Raw genomic sequence first — 24524 nt, 5'->3', positions numbered from 1 at the left:
ACTCAACCATTCAGACGATCACTCAGGATGCAGTTTTTTGATTTTTTTTATTATTATTATTTTATTATTAATCTGTAACAAAGGAATAACACTGCCTGGCCCATCTCAACAAGAATTTCAGAGTTTTGAGCAGGAACTTGGAAAGGTTATTCAAAGTAAGGTACCTATATGAAACATCTGGGGGAAGGAAGACGATGGACAAGACAAGGACTTACTCTAGTTACCCATTTCATCTGAAACAAGCGTAACTGACCCAAACCACTCTACTTCTCTGTATTTTCCACTTAATTTTCAAACCTGAATTGGGAAAACACGATAGCATCCTCATCTCTGTATCATGCAACTTTGATAAATAAACAAATCATCTTCTAAGACAAAAGAAAACTTTCACCACACACCAGCACATTTCAACAAAGACCAGTTCCATTTCAACCACATATCTTTGACATAAAAGTTAACTCCCTTCAAAAAGGACAAAATTTAAAGGAAGCCTACACCTGTTATACAAACAACTACAGTAAAAGCTAATCTGAATTCTTCAAAATATACATGAGATTTCCATCGCCTTTCGCTTCAGTTCTCTTGTGCATTAAAGCTGCTAGCTCATAGGCAGGCAAGAAGTTTACCAACAGCCTAAATGAAGAATTTATAGTTCTAGCAGTAATACTATATACTCAGCTATGTGCTTTGACACTCTGCAAAGATAACATACATACGTAGTCCAGCTTGTTTCTACGCAGAAGGGACTGGACTGACAATACAGATCTATTTGCAGCTCAAAATGAGTTAGTGTTTCTTCAAGATCAGTTTTAAACCAGCATACTCAAAAAAACCTATATGTCTATCTCAAAAGCAATGCTGCAGTCTTCTGTTTGTCAGCTAAAATCATCCTTGATCTGCACCTGAAAGGTCACGATGCAATGTAACTATCTAACTCCTTACCTGTAAGTCTGTCTTCAACCATTTGGAGTCAAACCTAGCTTGAGCAGCCAGACAGAAACATTCAGAAGACATGGTTCCTTCTCCAGCCTTCTCTCCAGGCTGGCTGAGCAGCCCAACCTGCCACAGAATGAGGAAAATAACGATCTAGCACATGAAATAAGCCACACAAGGTTATTTTTGCTCAGACTGGGATGGCTTCCACTCGATCTTCAAAAATTTATCCTAAATAAGGACCTCCCTCGTTCACATCCCCCGAAATTGCACAGGGAGAGGAGCACACATTAAGAACACTATCTGAAACCCCCAAAACGCCACTTCCCTTCCCTGTAACATCCGTGGAAGGAAGCCTCCTTTCTGCTGCACCGAGCTACATCAGAGGCCCAACGCTGCCCCTCAGACCCATAAGTGGTGCATGAAATAAATAATTGATCGCAGATTACGCAAGCCGCAGGCCAACATAAAGCGATTCTCAGGGTCACCCGCCTCCCCGTCGCCCCCGGCGGCGGCCGAGGCCCGGGGGCTCGCCCTCGCCGCACGACCCCCTCCTCCCAGGAGCATCCCCCCGGCCCCCCACGGCCCGCTGTCACCGCCCGTTACGGTCACCAGCCGCGGCCGTCACCCACCTCGGCCGGCCCGGAGGAGAGGGCCGCGGGGCGGGGGAAGGCCCCGCCCGGACAGGGGTCGCTGCACACGGCGCGGGGGGCTGCCCCGCCCCGCCCCTCCCGCCGGGCTGAGGAAGGGAGGCCCCTTTCCCCGCGCCGCCAGACCGAGGCCGAGCGCGCTCGCGCCCACCCCCGCTCCCCCACCTCCACTGCGGCCAGCTCCACGGGGCGGGGCGGGGGGGGGGGGGTGCTCCCGCCCTCTGTCTCCCCCCCTCCCCGCCGAGCCAGATGGAGGCGTCGGGGCGCGCGCCAGGCTCCCTCGCACTCACCGGCCGGCCGTGACGGCGGCGGCGGCTCCTCGCCCCTTGCCTTGCTTCGCTCTACCGCCGCCCGCTCGGCCCCGGGTAATCCTCGCCCCTCCTCCCCTTCCCTCGCCCGCCCCCCCGTCCGCCGGCAGGGCCGCTGGCCGGTCCCTCCCTCCCTCGGCACTGGAGGCGGGGGAAAGTCGGCCAATTCGCGGCTCAGCCCCCCGTACGCCAGCAAAGCTCTCGGCCAATCAGAAGAGGAGGGGGAGGCGGGACATCCTGTCCCGGAACGGGCCGCTGCGGCGAGGGGAGCGGGGCAGGGGGGCTAGGCCCGGCCCCAGGGGCGGGCGGGGGCGACGGTCTGACTGGAGGATGCGTCTGAGGTCAAGCCGGTAGTAACAGAAAACAAAGTCTCCTTTTAGGTAGGATGCAGAGATTAAAAAAAAAAAAGGGTTTGGGGTTTTTTTAAGTCCCTTTAGGGACCGTCTGCAAACTGTACTGTTAAGTTCACTTCTAAAAAAAGACTCTTTTAACTATTTCGGAGCAGAAGGGTCGATAATGAGTAGTTCAGAGGGGAACAAAATGGCAGAAACAGCCTGAAAGAGTCGAGGCTGGAAAGGAGAAAATGCTGCCGCTGCACCCAAGGGAAGAAGGGTGCTGGGGAAGAAGTCGGGGGCAGGCGGTGAGGGGGGCCTGGAGGCAAGGGTAGCTAGCCAGTCGCCCGAGTGAGAAGCTGCATGGAAGCAAATAATCATGCTTCAGCGTAAGTTTGTTGAGGATGACAAAGTACTATCACTAGTATGAAATTAAAATTGACCAAAAGTAGAGTTTCTCACAATACTTAGACTACGGTTCCCCTGCAGCTAAGGACTTGGGAAAGTAGGAGCAAGGCTTGGCAGACGGGCCCGCGGTTGGCTTTGGCCAACATGAAGCCACAGGCTGAATGTCGATGAAACTCTAACAGAACTGAGACCATTTGCTGGCATTTAGACAAAGGTACACAACATTTAGTTATTTAAGAAGCATTGTAATAAAATACAGTGAATTTGATTCTCCTGGGTTCATTTTCAAAGTAATGAGTGCAACCATGACCTAGCCACTTAACCTATCGCTTACCACAGACTTCTCTTGGCTCAAGATACAGTAGTCACTTTAAGTAAAACACTGTACAAAGTTTCTGAAGTGCCTGAAAATTTATATAGAAAGATAGAAATACCCGATTTCCTCAAGTTACTCCCTGAAACTTTAAAATACAAACCTTCAAAACTAAAAGTAGTTTCCCTTGAAAAATCTGCCCAAATGTCTACATGTCAAAAGCTTTGAGTTTAACATGAGGGGACTGGAAGTTTTGTCCTGCATATCATGTTATGTCCAAAGGAGGTTGTAGCGAGGTGGGTGTCGGTCTCTTCTCCCAAGTAACTAGCGATAGGACAAGAGGAAATGGCCTCAAGTTGCGCCAGGGGAGGTTTAGATTGGACGTGAGGAAAAATGTCTTTACTGAAAGAGTGGTGAAACATTGGAACAGGCTGCCCAGGGAAGTGGTTGAGTCCCCATCCCTGGAAGTATTTAAAAGACGAGTAGATGAGGCGCTTAAGGACATGGTTTAGTGGACATGGTGGTGTTGGGTTGACGGTTGGACTCGATGATCTTAGAGGTCTTTTCCAACCTCAATGATTCTATGATTCTATGATTCTGTCTAGTCCACGGCTGACGAGAGCTAGCACACCAGGATGGCAAATATTTTAGTCTCTTCTTACCTACTAGACTGGAAATATAAGAAAATAACACTGAAACAGGTTGCCTAGAGAAGTTGTGGATGCTCCATCATGGGAAGTGTTCAAGGTCAGGTTGAATGGGGAGTTGAGCAACCTGGTCTAGTGAAAGATGTCCCTGCCCACGGCAGGGGGGTTGGACCAGATGATCTTTAAAGGCCACTTCCAACCCAAACCATTCCATGATTCTATGAAAATAGTCTCATTGTCATATTCCAGGTAGGAATAAAAACTGCTTTGCAATGTATGGAGCCCAAACCAGAAGGAATTAGTAAAACCTGGTTGAAACCACAGTGCCCACTGATTGTGCTTACTGCTCGCTTAAGTGATTTGCAAGTCAGATCTAAATGAGATACTTTGCATGTGCAACATTCACTGCCATTTTTTGTTTGGCTCTCCGAGAAGAATATCTTTAGACAAACTGCATTTATTTCAGAGAGTTTTCTTACTTTTATTAAATAACAAATGGCAATAACCTTTTGCTGGCACCCTTGATGTGAATAATTCGAAGAGTGCATAACTAGCTAACTTGTTAGACTTGAATCACTGGCCCAATTAGCAGGTATGCACTTGCTTCAACAAAAATCAAAACATACTTGGGTGCAGTAACCATGGAAATTCAAAGCTAGAGATACTTCTGAAGAATTTATGGATTACTTTGTATTTCCAGATTTAGATTGCACTTCTGATGAATAATTTTTGTTTGCATTTGAAATGCACTGTAATAGCATGGTGCAATCTCAAATGACATTCTCATTTATAAAAATATGTACCCACCAAATTTTCCAGAGAGAAAAGTATGTCTGGTAGAACAACATGAATAAGTACTTTGATAACATTATTAAAAATAATTTTATTTTTACAAATAATCAGAAAACTCAAAGACTCTGGAACCTGAAGTTTGTCTCTATACACAGTACTAAGTCCATCAATAGCTGTTATTCTGATGTTATTTAAGTAACAACGGCATGTTGTTTCACTTCAGACTGGCCAAGGTAATAAAGGTGATGTAAGGGTCTGACAGACTTCAGAAGGCAAGTTCAAGCCAAACAGTTGAAGTGTTACCACTCCAAGCCTTGTGCTCCACTCTTCTGATGTATATTTCCATCTTAACGCAGGGTTGTATGACCTTGCGATCAGTTCTCCAGCCATCATCCTTTGTGCCCCTGCTTGCTAAAGTAACCTACTTTACACCCAAGAAAATCATTAAGTGGATCTCTAAGGCAGGAGCCTTAGAGACACCGACATCCTTGGGAGCTGCAGGGCAGACTGCTAGTGAGGTGGAAGTAACTTCAGCTCTCTGCTTTCACTGCAAGTCTGCCAAAACCCTCGCACATCTTTCTCGCTTCCTCCAGAGAAATGGCTGGACATGGAAAAATCTAGTTGCCGTGGACAGACGCAGTCAGTCATTTGCATGTATCCACTTCTAGGCATATGGTCAAATCACTATTATTATAGATGAAAGCAAAAAATAAATACATCAGAATGAAAGGCACACTAAAACCAAGGGGTCACATTTTCTGGTCCACCTCTTAGAACACCTACAAACAATATGGAGTGCTCTAAAAATGTCTGGCTCTGGGCAGGAGACCTCTCTTTTGTTGTAAATGTGGCGGAGAAGCCATACTAGCTTCTACAAGAGAAGAGGTGCTGTAGAGGTGCAGGATGTAGAGGAAAAGAAGGATGGTGGTGCACGTGGGATCTGTGTAAACCACGAAAGGCTGAAGAACGTAGGGTTGGTAGCATGAAGGGTGCCCTCCCCTCACCTCCGTGCAGTGCCAATTTGTAGCACTGTCAGGCAGGCCTAAGGAGATGGGGAAGAACAGACACTAGTTGAATAAAATAAAACTATCACAGTAACCTAAAGCAGAACAGCAGAAGGAAGAGAAGTATCTTTGGACAATCTGGGCAGCGCCATATTTCTTTTAATTTCACCTGTGACAATGGGATCGTAAGTATTGATAAGATCAGTCTCAAAAATCGAGGCAATTGCATTCTCAAGTAACTAAATGCAAAACCTTGAACTTTTTTTTAATCCAAAAGGACAAAAAATAAGCAGGTATATGTTTACATAAAAATAGTATCTAGTCCTACCTGCAGGCCTTCTAGGTATAAGGATGAAATCTTTAATAATTATTTTTAAATGTGTGAGCTCTAGGGAATCCATTCTAGTTATAACACCAGTGGAATGTGGGGCATTTCTTTCTCTCATTAGTGAATATCAATAATTGTTATGCATGCAAATGGGACACAAAACCATCTCTGTTAGAACAGTGTCTAACTGTTCACTGCAAGACAATGCCTTTTTTGTTTGTAATTTTTTTCAAGAGCCATTCGTGTTGAGCTCTCCCACTGAGTTTGGAAGCCTTTGTGTATTATTATCCACAAAATGCAAAATCCGGTCCACTCTGGGCTTAAAACAAGTCTCAAAGAATTTCCTGGCTTACTTCTCAGTGATGAAGGCTTTCCCAAAGAAAGTGAGAAACTTCTACAATTACCCTTTATTATTTTAATACTCTCTGAACTGAGCTGTTGCCCAAAATTTCAGTTTTATACAATTAAAAGCTCATGATGAGGCCCATTATTTCTTTATTATGTTATTTGCAAAGAATGCCATCAGTTCAAATTGGTCAACACGTTATTATGTCACACCAGTGCTTGCTGCAGGGGGAAAACAGGAGTGCGTAAGGACATAAGAGGATTCTCCTCCTTCCCCTACACACTAGTATTTCGAAATGGTCACAATGGCACCTTCTACCAGCCATTTTTATTACTGAATAAATATATTTACGTAAGCAGAAAAGCAACCAAACAAAGGAAGCGGCTTCCATGTCCAAAAACCCAAGCCTCCTGCAATCAATATCCTAACCCTCGTTCCTGATGCCTTCTCAGGACCACGAAACAAGATCTTCTGTCTCCATGCATGGCTTTCTGCTCCTTTCTCGCCTTCAGCGGTAACAGCCCTGCTACTTCTCATCTTTTTCTGTAATGTTCTGCTCCAACCCATATCCTTCACATTCATCCACGCTTCCAAGATGATTTCACTCCTACCTTTACTGGGCAGTGATACATACCTGTTCTAGTTTGGAAACCGTATTGTTCCTCCATTAAACAGAATTAGGTTAACCCCTCCCTGCCTTTTTTTACCCTGATTTTAAATGACAAATATTGCTTACACCCAAAATTTCAACAAGTTCTTCTCCTGCGACAATTTTTCTTTGCAAAAACAGTCTTGTGTGAATCACAGTATATTGTACAGCTGACACAGCTCAATTGCAGAGGTGGTGTTGGAAAAGCAATTCAGAGTACAGAGAACTGAAAAAAAAAAGAAGGATGGAGCAACTAAAAACTGTCACAATAAAGCCACAATTTCCACAGGTGGCTAATTAGAACCCGTTGTTAATTACATTTTGCATAGTTAATAATTTTTTAGAGTGAATCCTGTCCTTGTTAAAGCAAGCAGTATCGTTTTCATCGACTTCATTAAGCTCAGAAATTCAGCCTCGTATGTCCTTTATTTTACTCGTCCAGTGCCAACCACGCTAGTTTTTAGTCTCCCAGAAAAACACAATCCCAAAAGCTTGCTTTACAGGTTATGTCTTCCATTACAGAGAAGAAAGATTGTTTTGCTTCCCCCAGGCCAGCCCCAGTGTTTCTATCCAGGGAGTCTCTCGCTTTACAGCCCAAACCAGTCTGATCTGATTTCATCCTACATCTCTGAACTCAACAACAATAATGAATTCTCTGTGGCTGTTTCACAGAGATAATTTCTTTAAATTATCAATTCGAAATAATCACTTCATAAAATATTTGAGATGGAGGTTGTTCTCTGACTTGCAAAGTAGCTTTGGAAATGCCAGCTTGAGTATGCTCACTAGACAGATCTTCAGGAGACACTGGAAATAAACACTTCCTAAATATTCAGATATCCATTACAGACCTGTTGAAATTAAAAGTATTTGGTATACAGTAAGGGATATATCAGAAATTCTGGTGGAAAAAATATAATTACGTATACTAAAAAATAGCAACCTCCATCAGCTCACTATCATTTTCAAATTAAATACAATTATTAACTTAAAGCCAAGCAGAAAATTCTTGCATTTAAAAGACCTTTTCAATTACAGGAATATTCTGTATAAGATTTGCTAATGATGCCATCTAAAGATACATTACAGTACTAAGCTACATTCATAAAGCTGTTCTCCCACAAATACTAGATTTGCGAAATAATCAAGATATTATTTAAAAATCGACCCAAACATCAGGGCAACGCTAACAGTAGTAAAAATCAACATGGTATTAGACTGGAAATTGAAATACATCCTCACTATTATACTAACCTGTATATTGAGGGCAGAATGATTCTGTATTAGCATAATACCATGCAAATAGATTATCAGTATTTGAATATAATCTATCTGACAGGAGGCTAGTTGCCTAGTCAACATTTACAGACTAACCCATCAATGGGCAATGCAACATGCTTCACAGTCACGTAATATGATGGAGGGATGTTCAGTAGGCACTTTGAGCAGCAAGAACATTTCGAATTTTGAGTTTAAACAAACAAACAAGAATGTTGCATTTTTTTCCTAAATCATTATGGAAAGCATAGCTCATTGCAGAAGACTTAGAAACAAAATGGAAATGATTTGGCAAAATGAGAAAAGCATGAAATCTATTAGATCTCCGAAATAAAAAAGTCTATGCCCTTTAGTTTGGGTAGGTGGATGCAGTAGGATGAAACCTTACTCAACAGAGATGGGAACAGTATGCTGTAGCCAGTAATCACAGCATGAGAAAAATCTAATACATAAGAAGGAAGCACGATGCTAATTTTAATTCTTTCCATTTAGAAGCTACCAAGTACTGAGTTTCTCCTAATGCCTGGAAGGTGGCCAAAAACACTGGCCAAAAACACTTCAGCTTTTATACATTGCTTAATATATAGGGAAACATTTTATGAATGCTGATAGGAATCTTTACTCATTTAAGCAGGAAAGGAAGCAGTATTTCTGTAAAGGATTTGTTAACCTAGAGCCATATGGTATCCTTTCAAACAAAAATGCTTCGTAAGGAAAACAAAACTTACTTTAAAAAAAAAAAAGTTGGAACATGTTGGACTTGCACCATGTTTTGTCCTTGCTGCAGGGTGTTGGGAGAGGCATTAGCAGCGGAATAGAAAGGTCAAGGACAGGTTGGTCAAAGCAGAAGCCCAGGGATGTTGGCTGGGGCGGGGGGAAGAGGGCAGGGAATCAAGACAAATTGTTAGGTCTGTCCTTAATATGTAAAATGAATACCAGCCCAAAACATCAGTCTACTCAGTTTATGAATCGGGCAACTGTCCGCAGCTCCCTTTCCACAAATGCGTAAAAACAGTTGTGGAGAATCTCTGCTGTTTCTCCAACGTGCCCATTTATAAAGGGAGTTTTTTGCGTCTCTTCTGTTTTGCCAGTCCCCACCCCACTTACTATCATTTCAGAAACTGTTTTATCCTCAAGGGAGAATCGCGAGGTATTTCAGATATGCTCATCTATATTGCACCCTTAAAGTTTGGGGAGGGGATGCCAACAATGTTAGTGATCTAAAATGAAGTAATTAGTTCAAACAGGAAGGAAAACAATCTGCCAAGACAATGTGTGCTTCAGCTTGTTCCGGCGCTAGTCTTCTGTTGATTTTGCGGTATGTTCGCTGCAAGCACAATAAACTGTTGCAACCAACAGCATTTGCACTTTTTATCTTTTCTGCTTTCAGTACAAAAGTATTAACACCACTAAATACTATACAGCACTTGGACCCATCTTTTAATGCTTTCTTCAGAGCTGTAGTTTTGTGTCACCTCTCAACCAGATCACAGATTTGTCTCTATGCCACATCATTTCAACGTATCAGTTATCGGTGTTTTTGAAAAATTAGATCTTGAATGTCATCTTCGTCTTACCTCGTTCATAATCCTTTGAACAAAATTAGAGCCTGAGAAATAAGCTGCTCTGAATCTTCTCTTCCATACCAATTTCAAATTACTGCTCCATTTACAGACAGTATATAAGATTTTAACAAACATTTATGAAACCTTTGCTATAAGGTTGACTGACTGCTCCACTGTGATAGAAAGCTGTGATGTCTATGCTGTGGTGGTAAGACTCCAGCTTTATCACAAAGTTCAGGGTCCTTCTTCTACAGGATCCCTGCCACTCATACAACGGCCCTTAGTAATCGTGTGCACTTCTGGCTCTGTATATACATGCATTTCAAAACACTAAATGCGTGTCTTCCTCCACCACCACCTGGAGAGTCTGATTCCTGCACCTACTTCTGTCCCGGAAGGACTCCTAACTTTCAACATAATACATTTGAGACAGCAATGTTTTTTAAAGTTTTTAGCCTTTGCCACTCATACCATCAGCCCTCTCAATTACTGACGGCATTTTAAATTCTTTTCAGTTGCTTGTTGATTCTGTTTTCTCTCTCATATTGTTATTTATTAACATAGCCTCGAGGACCTGAGGAAATCTGAGCTGGCTTTGAAGGTAATATACTACATTTGAAAGCAGAGCCAAAAGGTAAATCTAGTTTTACAACCTGTCACATTTATAATGAACTAGTTCTGAGGCTGACATTAATGAAGTTGTTTATTAATATGTCATTAATGAACAACATTTCATAGGTAAAAAGAACCCTTTACTTTTATGAATTACTCAAATCATAAAAGCTTCCTGTTTTGAGGACAAACAGCTGCAATCCTGTTTGAAATCTGCAGTTGTATTTACTTCTTGCCTGGGCAATACAACTGCAGACACGAAGTTTGATGTAGAGTAAATCGGATATAACTGATTTACAGTGGTATAAACTAGATGTAATTGGAGGGGTGTCACCAGGTTTATACATACAGAAATAATCCTCTAGAAACATACTATTTTAATTGTAATCAGTGACCCTCAATTCTCCTCCCACTTACACTGTTGTAAAATACAGGTAGGAGTCATTTTGGCTAGTATTATCCATTCTAAGCTGGTCCTTTGGACTACTGCTAGTGCTAGTGACAAGGGATAGGCACCTCAAGTGCAACTCATTGCCCCCTAAAGCAGGATGGAGGAATTGCACTCAGAAGTACAGGCATCTCTCCACTCACTGCACAAGACAGACAAGACAGTGAAGTGAATTCTACAGCAAGATAATAAGGCTGAAAGAATGGACTTACGCTGATGGTACTGAGCTTAAAATCTTGTCTTGGCTCTTTCAATGATCTTTAAGAAAAATATGCAGTACTTTTTTTTTTTTTATAAAAAGGAAGGTCACAGGACTCCAATCTCATTTCTAAAATCAATTCTGGTAATAAGTTAGCTCCACTCACTCCAGTTATGTTAGTCCTGTTACGTTATGTGAGAGCTGGCTTACTCCCAGAAAATTACAAACTAGATTCGGTTAGCATTTTATGTGTTGACAGTAGAATTCTCTGTTCAGCAAATGCTAGTTCAAAATTGTCACAACAACTTCCCTGAAGCATCAGAATAGTTTTCCAGCAGAGAATTATGCTCCCCAAGTCTAAACAAATTTTATTAACCTAAGCCACACCAGCAAAAATAGCAATACAAGAGCAATGCTTCTTGTCATGTTAAGGTTTCATTGTTTAATAGTAAAATAACAAGCTAGGATAAAGTACTTCACATGTGCATCAAAAACAAGTTAGAAAAAAGTAATTCCAAAATATAAGATGGCAACATATATAACAAAACAGTTACACAATCCACTTGGGAACCTGCTGGGGAAAAAGCCCTTCCTTTAAGCCTATAGCCACAGATCATCCATTTTCTCAGACCTTCAGCCAACATGAGTTTCACTAGGAGGTACCTTTTACTGAAGGCTGTTCTACAGTGAGATTCTTCTCTAACGCTGATTCTCCAGCACAGAAACCTCCGTTTTACAAGTTACGTTAGCACATTCTGACCTTTAACCCCGGCATGAAACCATGCTGGATTGGGGCGTTGGAGCAGATTGCTCTCTGGGGTCTTCCTGCTTTCTTACTTCATTCGGTCTTTGGATACAAAAGGAGGCTGCAAACAGAAGTGGCTGATGTCTATCTTCACTATTCATTAACTGGTTAATTCATAGTAATTTGCTTCCGTCTTTTTTCTGGGTACCAGACACAGGAGTTATTCAGACTACAGTCCAAAAAGCCCTTTAGGTCCTTTCAGGTCCTTTTACAAAGTTTAGGGAGTTCCTCCACCATTTAATGCAGTGATGTCACTAGAGGAAGAAACACTCCACAGAGCAGAGTATATGAGATAAAGCTTGCTTATCACAGAGTGAAGGCAAATTAATTGGAAGCAAAAGGGAAGAGCTAAAAAGGCCTGCCCATGCAAATGTTGCTGGACATCAACCAACTCATGCCCTCATTTTTCAGCTTTTACAGATTGTCCGGAGTATTAGAGACAATGCTGAGGTAACATCCTCACTGCTATGTCAATCCCCTACCTGTAAGTATAGTAAGGTAGGAGATGCTACACATACATGGCTGTATGTATTCTGGCAGATTTTTCACATGCTCAGAAATTAGTGTAAGTTTTAATTATCTTCAGCATTTTGCATAAACATATTTTACGTCTCATTTTAGCGTCTTTCACTGTTCTGTGGAAGGGTCGCACACTGTCTTAGCTGTAAGTTGGCTTCCCTGACAGAGGCCAATGGAGCCAAAATTAGCCAACCCCTTAGCTCTTTACAAGATCAGCAACAAACCAACCTCCGGCTAACTAACAAACATAACTGTTGTAAGTGGCTTCACAGTTGACAGTTTGAGTGGTCAAAACTACACATGGGCAGAAGTTCAGCAGACTTGCATTTATGCAAACAGCTATCATTTCAGTAGCTAACACATCACCGATTCCTCTGCATGTAACAAAGGCTTGCTAACTGCTGACTCTGGTCAAGTGGCATTTTAGTAGCAGAGGGCATCAATATAGAATCATAGAATCATAGAATCATAGAATCATTGAGGTTGGAAAAGACCTCTAAGATCATCGAGTCCAACCGTCAACCCAACACCACCATGCCCACTAAACCATGTCCCTAAGCGCCTCATCTACACGTCTTCTAAATACCTCCAGGGATGGGGACTCCACCACTTCCCTGGGCAGCCTGTTCCAATGTTTCACCACTCTTTCAGTAAAGACATTTTTCCTTACATCCAATCTAAACCTCCCCTGCCGCAACTTGAGGCCATTTCCTCTCGTCCTATCGCTTGTTACTTCGGAGAAAAGACCAACACCCACCTCGCTACAACCTCCTTTCAGGTAGTTGTAGAGAGCGATGAGGTCTCCCCTCAGCCTCCTTTTCTCCAGGCTGAACAGTCCCAGTTCCCTCAGCCGCTCCTCATAAGACTTGTGCTCCAGACCCCTCACCAGCCTCGTTGCCCTTCTCTGGACACGCTCCAGCACCTCAACGTCCTTCTTGTAGTGAGGGGCCCAAAACTGAACACAGTATTCGAGGTGCGGCCTCACCAGGGCCGAGTACAGGGGCACGATCACTTCCCTACTCCTACTGGCCACACTATTTCTGATACAGGCCAGGATGCCATTGGCCTTCTTGGCCGCCTGGGCACACTGCCGGCTCATGTTCAGCCGGCTGTCGACCAACACCCCCAGGTCCTTTTCCGACAGGCAGCTTTCCAGCCACTCTTCCCCAAGCCTGTAGCGCTGCATGGGGTTGTTGTGGCCGAAGTGCAGGACCCGGCACTTGGCCTTGTTGAACCTCATACAGTTGGCCTGGGCCCATCGATCCAGCCTGTCCAGGTCCCTCTGCAGAGCCTTCCTACCCTCGAGCAGATCAACACTCCCACCCAACTTGGTGTCGTCTGCAAACTTACTGAGGGTGCACTCAATCCCCTCATCCAGATCATCAATAAAGATATTAAACAAGACCGGCCCCAGTACTGAGCCCTGGGGAACACTGCTCGTGACCGGCTGCCAACTGGATTGAACTCCATTCACCACAACTCTCTGGGCCCGGCCGTCCAGCCAGTTTTTGACCCAGCGCAGAGTACACCTGTCTAAGCCGTGAGCCGCCAGCTTCTCGAGGAGAATGCTGTGGGAGACAGTGTCAAAGGCCTTGCTGAAGTCCAGGTAGACCACATCCACAGCCTTTCCCTCATCCACTAGGCGGGTCACCTGGTCATAGAAGGAGATCAGGTTGGTCAAGCAGGACCTGCCTCTCATGAACCCGTGCTGGCTAGGCCGGATCCCCTGGTTGTCCCGCTCATGCCTTGTGAGCGCCCTCAAGATGAGCCGCTCCATAATCTTCCCCGGCACCGAGGTCAGGCTGACAGGCCTGTAGTTCCCCGGATCCTCCTTCCGGCCCTTCTTGTGGATGGGCGTCACATTGGCAAGCCTCCAGTCGTCCGGGACCTCCCCCGTTAACCAGGACTGCTGATAAATGATGGAGAGCGGCTTGGCGAGCACCTCCGCCAGCTCCCTCAGCACTCTCGGGTGGATCCCATCCGGCCCCATAGACTTGTGAGTGTCCAGGTGGCGTAGCAGGTCATTGACTGCTTCCTCCTGGATTACGGGGGGTTCATCCTGCTCGCCGTCCCCGTCTTCCAGTTCGGGGGGCCGAGTACCCTGAGGATAACTGGTCTGCCTGTTAAAGACTGAGACAAAGAAGGCATTGAGTACCTCAGCCTTTTCCTCATCCTCAGTGACAATGTTCCCCCTTGCATCCAATAAAGGATGGAGATTCTCCTTGGCTCTCTTCTTGTCATTAATATATTTGTAAAAACTTTTTTTGTTGTCTTTAACGACAGCGGCCAGATTGCGTTCTAGCTGGGCTTTTGCCTTTCTCATTTCCTCTCTGTACAACCTAACGAGATCCCTGTACTCTTCTTGAGTCGCCTGCCCCTTCTTCCACAAGCGGTAGACTCTCCTTTTTTTCCTGAGTCCCAGCAAGAGCTCCCCATTCAGCCAGGCCGGTCGTCTTCCCCGCCCATTCTTCCTACGGCGTACAGGGACAGCCTGCTCCTGCGCCTCTAAGACTTCCTTCTTGAAGATCGTCCAGCCTTCCTGGACCCCTTTGCCCTTCAGGACCGTCTCCCACGGGACTCTCTCAACCAGCGTCCTGAACAGGCCAAAGTCCGCCCTCCGGAAGTCCATGGTTGCAGTTTTGCTGCCCCCCCTCCTTACTTCACCAAGAAGCGAGAATTCTATCATTTCATGGTCGCTAAGCCCAAGACGGCCTCCGACCACCACATCTCCCACCAGTCCTTCTCTGTTTGTAAACAGCAGGTCGAGCGAGGCACCTCCCCTGGTAGGCTCACTTACCAGCTGTGTCAGGAAGTTGTCTTCCACACACTCCAGGAACCTCCTAGACTGCTTCCTCTCTGCCGTGTTGTATTTCCAGCAGACATCCGGGAAGTTGAAGTCCCCCACGAGAACAAGGGCTAGCGATTGAGAGACTTCTGCCAGCCGCTTATAGAACGCTTCATCCGCCCCTTCATCCTGGTTGGGTGGTCTATAACAGACTCCCAGCAGGATATCTGCCTCGTTGGCCTTCCCCCTCATCCTTACCCATAGACACTCAACCGTACCATCATCACAATCGTTGAGCTCTATACAATCAAAACACTCCCTAACATACAGGGCCACCCCACCGCCTCTCCTTCCTCGCCTGTCCCTTCTGAAGAGTCTGTAGCCATCCATTGCAGCACTCCAGTCGTGAGAGTCACCCCACCATGTTTCTGTGAGGGCGACTAAGTCATATCTCTCCCGCTGCACAATGGCTTCCAGCTCCTCCTGCTTGCCGCCCATGCTGCGTGCATTGGTGTATATGCACTTGAGCTGGGCTATCGATTTCGCCCCCGGCATCGGCACGCCACCCCTCGGCTCATCTCTAGCGAGCCTGGTTTTATCCCCTTCCCCCTTCGAACCTAGTTTAAAGAACTAGTTTAAAGAATATAGCTTTAATACGTCATACGAATATAGCTTTAATACGTCACTGCTGTAATACAAAAAGGAAATCATTTTAGTCCCAGTTCTGGGACTTTTATTACTGAACTACATTTTGGTACATTAAATGTATTTTAGGTTACAGTGATCACAAAGACAGGCAATAAGTGATGCTTTGCCTTACTTCACTGGCATATAGTGCCTGATATTAAATCTACATGACAGTCTTGTTAGATTAGTTCAGCTGGAAAGGGCTACTACTGGGCTAAATTAAGTTAGAGTTTGACCCTTAAAGCATTAAGTGTCCCTCATGTAACTGCAATAAAAATTAGCTCATCACTAATTTTAGCATGTCTAAAATACTACTACAACAAAATAAAGAATAGTAATAATGGAAAAAGTACAAAACAAGTAACTCTGCCAATGAAAATTACTTTGCATGTATTAATTCAGCTCTGCTGTTTAGCTTTTCAGAGTCTTGTTTCAGAACTGTGCTGATGATACAGAGTAAATATGATTTTGCACTGTAAGACATTTTTGCCTGTTATGCAAATATTACATTCAAATTTAGCTCTCGGCAGCATCCCATGTATTTCCTTGGCGCACCCATCCTGGACATGAAAAGAAATGACAAATGGTGTACAGTTAGTCTCCACTAACAACCCAACTGGTAAATAAAGTAACAAATGATCCATTTTTTCACTGATCGGTGCCATTTATAATGAAGGCATCTTGCAGAGCCATCTTAAGTACTTAACAGAATTCATCCTCTAAGTTAAAGATTACAACTCTTGAGCAGTCCTAATTTTCTGTGTTTCACTCAAGACTATTATAAGCCAGACAGACCACACAAGCTTTACTATTTTCATCACTATAATGTATGGTAATTTGTTGTGGACTTCAATAATAATACATCAGCCAATTTTTGTTTGATTTTTTCTTTTATGTGGTGCAATTCTGAACTAAAATTATATTCCCAAACTTCTCCTATTTGTGTTATGAACATTAATGTAAACATCTATTTTGAAATACATTCAAAAGCCAATGTATTACCAGAGAGCACCAACAAGGTTAAGAAAAGTACAGTACATGGCTGAGTCCGGAACAATTTTATTGTTGCATATTTTGAACAGAACCTCTCATAAATTGCTTAGATTGCTGAAAATACTCACCAGGATTTACAGTATACTGCATAAACAGATGAATGACCTCCAGAGTACTTTGACAAAAATCAGTTAAAAATTTCTGAGTTGCAGCAACCAGATGGCCAAAGCTGAGACCACATCTGGAATGCTAAAAGTTTTAAGCAAACCCTGTAATCTCAGTGTGTAAAAATATTACAAGAAAAATCTCAGATTATCTCAATGAACTTGAAAAAACCCTCTCCTGTTCTAGAATAGGCTTATTGGAGTACAGGATCAATGCCTGGGAGAAAAGCCAGAGATTTATGCAACCGTTGCATTTGAAACTGTACAACAATTAGGGTTAACAGCTTTGTGTATTTTGGAACTCGTCCACTTCACCATACCCAGGACGTTGTGGAGATCAAGGACAGGAGAGGGTGATTTTTACCCACACTACCATTGTTGGACAGAAGAAGGATTTTAGGAGCTGCAGCACTGGCTGGGTGCCCTACAGATAATTAGATTCTTATTTCCAGTACTCTACCCATATATTTAGAGATGGAATTACATTGCAGCAGTTAAAAAAAATGACTAAATAAATATACATTGCAAAAGGCCTGTTAATTTCTAGGATACCTGAGTGACCTCCCATCACAATGAAACCAGGATGTTTCCACTATAATCACAAAGGCATTCCTTAGCTTCAGGCAGGTAAGAGGTATCATAGAATCATAGAATCATTAAGGTTGGAAAAGACCTCTAAGATCATCAAGTCCAACTGTCGACCCAACACCACCATGCCCACTAAACCATGTCCCTAAGCGCCTCATCTACACGTCTCTTAAATACTTCCGGGGATGGGGACTCCACCACTTCCCTGGGCAGCCTGTTCCAATGTTTAACCACTCTTCCAGTGAAGAAATTTTTCCTCACATCCAATCTAAACCTCCCCTGGCGCAACTTGAGGCCATTTCCTCTCGTCCTATCGCTAGTTACTTGGGAGAAGAGACCGGCACCCACCTCGCTACAACCTCCTTTCAGGTAGTTGTAGAGAGCGATGAGGTCTCCCCTCAGCCTCCTTTTCTCCAGGCTAAACAGTCCCAGTTCCCTCAGCCGCTCCTCATACGACTTGTGCTCTAGACCCTTATATATAATGTCACAAAGACCCCATTTAAGTGGTTGATTCAATGCCTTTCTTGTACAAGAGGTCATCTGCCTCTCCATGCAAAAGCAGCAGCTGAAATGCTTACCTTGGTGTATTTCTATTAGAAAGGGTTACAGCCATAAGTTTCCTGGAATTCAAATACGGCCACTGTTGCCTCTCTGTCCAAGGCCCATTTGTATAATTTAAGGGATGCTGGACTAGCCCAAGCCCTGGCTCAGAGACCATGTCGCATGATGCAGCTGAGTCTGTCAAGAGCAAAGACCCAACAGAGTCTGGAGTACAGCCAAGGGGCTGAATAAACACCGTGTGAGAGTAGCCTGGAAGACACACGCTCTGGGGAGCTGAGCGTTCATTCGCACAGTGGGAGAGGCTCTGGGGGCACTGGGCTTCTCTGCAGCAGAGACAGAATGGAGATGCTTGCCAGAATTTTAGGGCAGCCGTGAGGTGGCCAGAATACTGGGAGGTGGGATTGAGCTGCTCGGGTGCTGTAGTCCATGAGAACAAAGGTACTGGAGCAAGAAGGATTAACACAAACCAAGAGATGGCAATGAACTACTGGCCTTAGAACCAGAAAAGCCTAACATTGCAGATTCTAACAGGATATGAATTAAAATACTTCAATGCAATTAAGGACCAAGAAAAGGAAACTGGCTGTAATTACTGTACTACGTGCTTGCGTAGGTGAACAAGAAAAGCTGGCCAGATACAAGGGTTCTTCTTCATTAAATGTTTTCTGATCAATTCCCACAGTGTTGCATTATTACCTTCCACATCTTAAACAACCATAACTTCTACAACTTGCTCACGCATACAGTTGTAGACCTTAATTTCAGAATTATTACATCATCCACTCCATTTTTCAGTATAGCACAAGCTGTAAAAATTTATGCTTTTGGAATCAAATACGGATGGCATAAAATATGTACCCAGCCTAGATGTGAAGCCATCAAGAGGCAAAGGTCTATCAGGGAACCGAGTGTCTCCTCCCCCAGCTCCTGGGGGTTTGGCAGCCTGGGCTCCAGGCTGACCTGTAGTGCAGCTGTCCAGCCTTGAATCAGAACTGTAAGAAGCCTTGGTGGTGGGTCACCCCTCTTCTGTCAAGAGATGCTTTTAAGATGCTTTTTGCCCTTGGTCTCTGCCTAAGCTACACGGCAGCTCCACTGTGCCTGGCATGTACCAATGATTCAGACCTTGACTCGCTGTCTTGACTTCCAGGCTTGACCTCAGACCTGATTCACCACTTTGGACTTGTCCAGTGATCTGGACTGTTGGATGAACCTGGTTACACTCACCCTACTATGGGACTGCACCCCTTGTCAGTGAGGTCACTGCCCCTACCTGCCCTGCTGTCACACCTGGCTCCCCTTCCTTTGCAGGGCAGCTCATGGTTGGTGCTCCCTGACCAGATCTTCCATTACTTCCCTTGGAAGTTTGCTCCAGCAGGTCATCACCACTGCTAAACAAAATCAAAGCAATACACCCCTTTCAAACTGGTAACTACTCATTCTTGCTGCTTTTCCCACTGAACTGAAGAACATCAATACGCCCTCACCATGGAGGAAGGGATTATATGTTTTGATCAAATCACCCTTTGATTGCTTGTTGAGATGTAAAGCAAGTTCTTGAAGTTGTTCACTGTCAGACATTTTCTTTCATCTCTCAAATAATTTACAAGCTTTTTCTACATCACTAGCTTTTCAACATGCTTTTAAAACATTATGAGCAGAGCTACACATCCTATTTCAGTATGCTATATACAGTACACCATACAGAGATCCTATTCTGTCTCCCATTACCTACTTTCATAAGTCCTCTTTGCTCTGGCATATCAAGAATACATGTTCACGTGCTTGTCCTCTAATGTGCCTAATCCTATTCACAGCAAACTGCTTTTGAGGATACGCTTCCCATTCCTCTTCTTCCTCAGCTCCCAGCCCCCTTCTGCAAGTGGTAGTTTGCCTTCCTTGTTCTTGGACTGAATTTGATGAAACCCAGATTATGTGACAGTGCAGGTTTCTCTGCATGATGAGAGCGGGGCATTCTTCCTGTCCCTGTGTCATCTGCAGGTTTCATTTTCCGCATGTTGGGAATAGCGCAGAGCGCCACTGGAGCATGTCTATGTGATTCCACAGTGACAGCTATATTAGTGTATGTTCGTGATCTTGGTATCGCTCAGTTACCCCCCAACTACTTCATCTGATATGTACTTGCCTAATGCTGTACAAAACTGATTTCTGGTCAAAACAAAGTCGAATGTCTTAAGAAAGTTACGTCTATTAAATATATACAATTACTTTTATCAAATTTGTCATCTCAGCAAAGATGAAGATCTGTTTTGCTTGAGAAGGAAGCTTTCCAAATCTCCTTACATCGATCCCTTCCTACTCTTTTGTAGTGTAATGCTATATCAGTTTTTCCCCCGTTATTTTGCCTAGGACCAATGTCAGTCCAACAAACCTAATTTTCCAAAAAGGGTAGGTGAGCTGTCCTAAGCTGGACCACCATTAACACCCCATTTTTCTTTGATTTCCACAGTATTCCCAGATGTATTAGCATAACCAATGCAGAGATCATCTCAAATATCTCTGTGGGAAGTTACTTAGACCTGCTGATTCCAAAGTGTCCATGGAAAGGTGATTGTGAAGACAGCCTAGTTCCACATCCTTTGGCTCCTGAAAGAGAAGAACAGGGATTTTAATGAAGCCATGAGGCCAGAGGAGCACTGGAGAGGGCATACAGCATGATGGGACACACTGCTGTTGGCTGGAACTGCTCAGATAGGTCCTACGTAGTTGAAGGACTGGAGTTTAAGTCTTCAGCCCCAAAGAGCTGAATGTACGAAGCCTGGAAGACAATGACTGCAGACAATCGTTACGCACCTCGTGTCTGCACCACCGACAGACTGACACCGCAGGGCTTGGGCACAGAGTCTTCAAAAGCTATAGGTAGGAGACTGCCAAAGAATGTGCCCCCTTTCCTACATACTTTATGAACTTATTACACAAAGATAAATGGCTTGTGTAGTATGGTGACGTGATCTGGGGGTAACTCATAAGAGATTCTTCTTCTTTGTGCCAGAGAAGATAGAAATGGTGCTGCTGCATTAGCCCCTCATCCATGGCATAGCAGGAAAGTACCTTACCTACTGGATAGAGACAGGGCTAATAGAGTTATCCACACCTGTTGCCTGATACGACTTCGGTTTGCACTCTTAATCACAATGAAAAATAGGTTTAAATTTTTCTTCATAATGTCAGAAGCTCAGCCTATTTCCCCCGCCCATCATCTTTCCAGAATCCCTTCCACTTTATCAAAACACCCACACATTTACGCTTCAGACTGATTTATTTCTTAATATTACTTTCAGCCTCTTTAAACTACGTTTCTGGACCACCGCCAGCATCAGCTGTCTCTCTAAGGAAATGAATTTAAGTTATATCCCATCTTGTCCTCCTGCTTTTATTTCTCTATCATGCTTTTCAGAAATATGTATTCGTTTGGGACTGTTTTGAGAGCTCAATGGTCTCTGAGTTTAAATCTAGCTATTTTTCATCTTTTCCTGGTCTCATAACTGTAGCTATTCCTGCAACGGCCTTTAAGAGTTAATCAAAAAAGAACAGCCATTTATAATTGCAAAATTCACCTTGAACATTGTCCTAATGTTTGTTAGCCTCAGCCTAAAATCATATTTTATAGTAGGTGAAGTATTCTTAATTACTGTCAAAATTATCTTGAGCCTCTGAACTGGGAGATGGCTGGATCCACTTTTGGTATGAAAGCCAAAAAAGCTTGAGATCTTGCCTGCTGCTCCTCCGGCTGGCGGTGTAAGATGCCTAATATTGGCAAATGTTTGCCCAAAAAACACTCTGGAGCTGACTGGCCAACCTTTTTTCCCAGAAGGGGTCTCAGAAAGGGAAGGCACCTCGTTCTCTGACTTGAGGAAGTTACCAGGCTTTATCCTCGCCTTTTATGAAGGGGCAGAGCAGAGAGCAGCACGTGGCCTGCATTAATCCCAGCCCAGCTGCCGCTCTGGGCACCCCTCATTCACAGTTCATGCTCTTTGACTTTACAGACTTTACTGTAATGCAGCGCATTTGCAGCAGCATCAGATACTGCTCCTACTTCATCACATTAGAGATCGAGCCGAGAAATATGATTATTGATTTATATGTAGGATACCACTGTGAGCAGGAAAACAAATGATTCGGTGCCTCTGTCAGCATTAGTCTTAATAAAATTGTTGGATGAGTTCATTTTTACATCTGTGCTCTCAGAGATGACCAGCTCCTTTTCCAGTCCAAAAAAAGAAGAGAATTATTCTAGCCAAAAAAAAAAAAAAAATCAACTTCTCTTTGTACTTGGAATTTGAGGGAAAAAAAGGAAAAAGAAGAGGAATTATATAAATGGAACAAGCATTTCTGCCTTTTTACTTAACGCCTCAGAGCCAGCTAGGTCTCATTTTCAAGTCGTCTACTCATACAATAATTTACAAGAACTAGATTTTGGGGGGAAAAGACTATTTGTGAGGAGCAGGGAAAGGACTCTTGCCTGTGTTAACAGGGATTATCCTCAAGCTTTATTTTTCCAAGGGAGGAAGGGGCTATTAGAGACGTGTGCTGGCTCTACCTTCCAGTAAGAAGCAGCAAGGGCCGTAAGTGGCTGCCCTTCCAGGCAGCGCAGTTCCCCCACAAAGTGCTGTCAGGGACTCACCTGCCCGTGCTGTTTTTAGCTTCTGCCATAGATAGACCTTGCCACTCAAAGGCACATCCGTTTTCCTCAGCAGCATCCGCTCGTTTACTAAAAGCAAACCTCCTGCAAATCCTGCTCCTCAACAGGCAAGCGAGTGCTCCAGAAGAGAATTCAGCTTCGACATTTACTGGCAGCAAAGAGTCCTTGAGCAGCGAGGGGGTGATTAATTGTCATGTAACCCTGCCTGCCTTTAGTCTCCAGTCTCCTTTCTGCTGCCTGTGCTCTGGGCTTCAGGGAAGGGCCTGAAGGGAAGCTGGACAAATGGGAATTCCCATTTGACACTTCCTTTTCTTAAATCTTTTCCCCTTAGGCTTTAGGAATAACAGGATGCGCGTATATTTGCACATAGGTTAATACTAAAAGGAAGCATATATATTTGATTCTGTCTCAGTGTCTGTGGCGTTAATATTTTAAGCCAACTCTGTAACAATACAGGTCTTCTGTTTTCTTTAAGGCAGAAATGGTGTCACAGTAATATTGCATACGGTTAAATTCTCAGTACAAGAATCTGTATCAAAAAATATGACCCTCTAACTTTAACTCAGTCTCCCTTGGGTTGAGACCAAGAACGAGAAGTTTGAGCTGAAGTGCATCTTCAAAGTTACAAGACAGTGAAAAGTGTTTACCTAGCACACATCTTAACAATTGTATGAAAGATTGCATAGCTGATTATTTTTTTAGCGCAGACTAGACCATAAGCCTCTTGCACGTTCGTGAGCACTTACACACAGTGCAGTGCAAAACTACCAGTTAAGAGCGACAGCCTACCCAGCCACTCCTTGAAACAGAGCAAAAGCCCCAGGAGGCAGCAGGCACTGTAAAGCCCCGAAGCTCTTTTAGTAGCGGAACGAGTAAGTCCTTTGTTCTCCTCCAGACCTTTCCCTTCTCACAGATACACCGAAGGGTTTATGTCCCATCTGAACTTCAAGGATGTTTGCAATAGTATAGTTTCACCAGTTACAACTTCCAGTGAATGAGAAATCCTTTGAATAAATCTTATTGATTTAAGCATTAGTAAGGTAGTTGAACATAAAATACCTAACTTACGATGGCCTTAGTCTGCATGCAATGTAAATAACAAGTTGTAGGCTCCACTATCTTCATATAAATGGCACCCCTTAAAATAAAAGGGTAGGTACAAGTAGCATTGTGTTTTGGCATGGAGATTCACATGATTAGGAACGTTGAATGTCATGGCTGTAGGACCATGCACAGTCCGTCTGGAGGCCACACTTTTCTCCATGGCTCAGAGGACCATGAGTCAGCCAAGAGCAGTGCTGGATTTCCCTCCTTCCTCCCTTTCTCCTGAAGTAAACATGCCAAAGGGCTTCTGGGTGAATCTTGTGTGTTGTAGTGGAGCAAGATCACCCAGCCTCAGATCTGCTGGGTGAGCCATATTAAAAAGATTTGAAAATGTGTCCTTTGAACCGTGCCCTGCCCCCCCCCCCCCCCATTTCTCTGAAGTCTAAAAGCACCTCACAGTCAGTTTATGTGCTAACCAAGCGCAGGGGGACCCAGAGAAGAGTTTATGGGAACTCTCTTTTCCATGACCTCTGAAGCATGGTTGTGGCCCTGCCTTCTGCAGAGACAGGCTCCCCGTTTCGACCAGAGTTTCTCTCCCCTCTTCATACTTGCTCCCCTCTTGCTGACTCCTTTCCTCCCCATTTTGCCAGCGAGTCCATTCTGCTAGTGCTTCCACAGGAGCCATGGTCCCTCCTGCCTCCCTGCCGCAAGGCCCAGCATGACCAAAGCTCAGCAGCTGGGGAGGAGGTAAACAGGCAGCTTTTCTCCCTGCTGCCCACTGACACGACTTTTCATAGGTATACAACACGCAATATTCCCACGTTGAAGCATAGGTGAGTAAAAAATAATTCTGTCACGGGGATACTATTTCATACTCATACTGGCGTTCTCCACTTTCGTAGCTAC

The 24524-nt window shown here is 44.0% G+C and overlaps 1 protein-coding gene across 2 annotated transcripts in view; it reads right to left on the bottom strand.

The window, feature by feature from the left end:
- The window catches only part of HERC2 (HECT and RLD domain containing E3 ubiquitin protein ligase 2), a 118013-nt gene extending 116065 nt beyond the window's left edge, over nucleotides 1–1948 (bottom strand). The window contains exons 1-2 of one of the 2 annotated variants that reach the window (XM_076358875.1): nucleotides 1874–1948; nucleotides 943–1059 (exon numbers count right to left, since the gene is read on the bottom strand). In XM_076358875.1, coding sequence (XP_076214990.1) covers nucleotides 943–1014 — 72 coding nt within the window. In that variant the 5' untranslated portion in view covers nucleotides 1015–1059; nucleotides 1874–1948. Of the gene's footprint in view, nucleotides 1–942; nucleotides 1060–1565; nucleotides 1610–1873 lie in introns of those variants that run through there. The other variant, XM_076358882.1, reaches the window with a different exon arrangement.
- Nucleotides 1949–24524: the final 22576 nt, after the last annotated feature.

This window comes from Aptenodytes patagonicus, chromosome 1 (assembly GCF_965638725.1).
Source record: "Aptenodytes patagonicus chromosome 1, bAptPat1.pri.cur, whole genome shotgun sequence".
NCBI lineage: Eukaryota > Metazoa > Chordata > Aves > Sphenisciformes > Spheniscidae > Aptenodytes > Aptenodytes patagonicus.
This window is presented reverse-complemented; position numbering and strand designations above follow the sequence as displayed.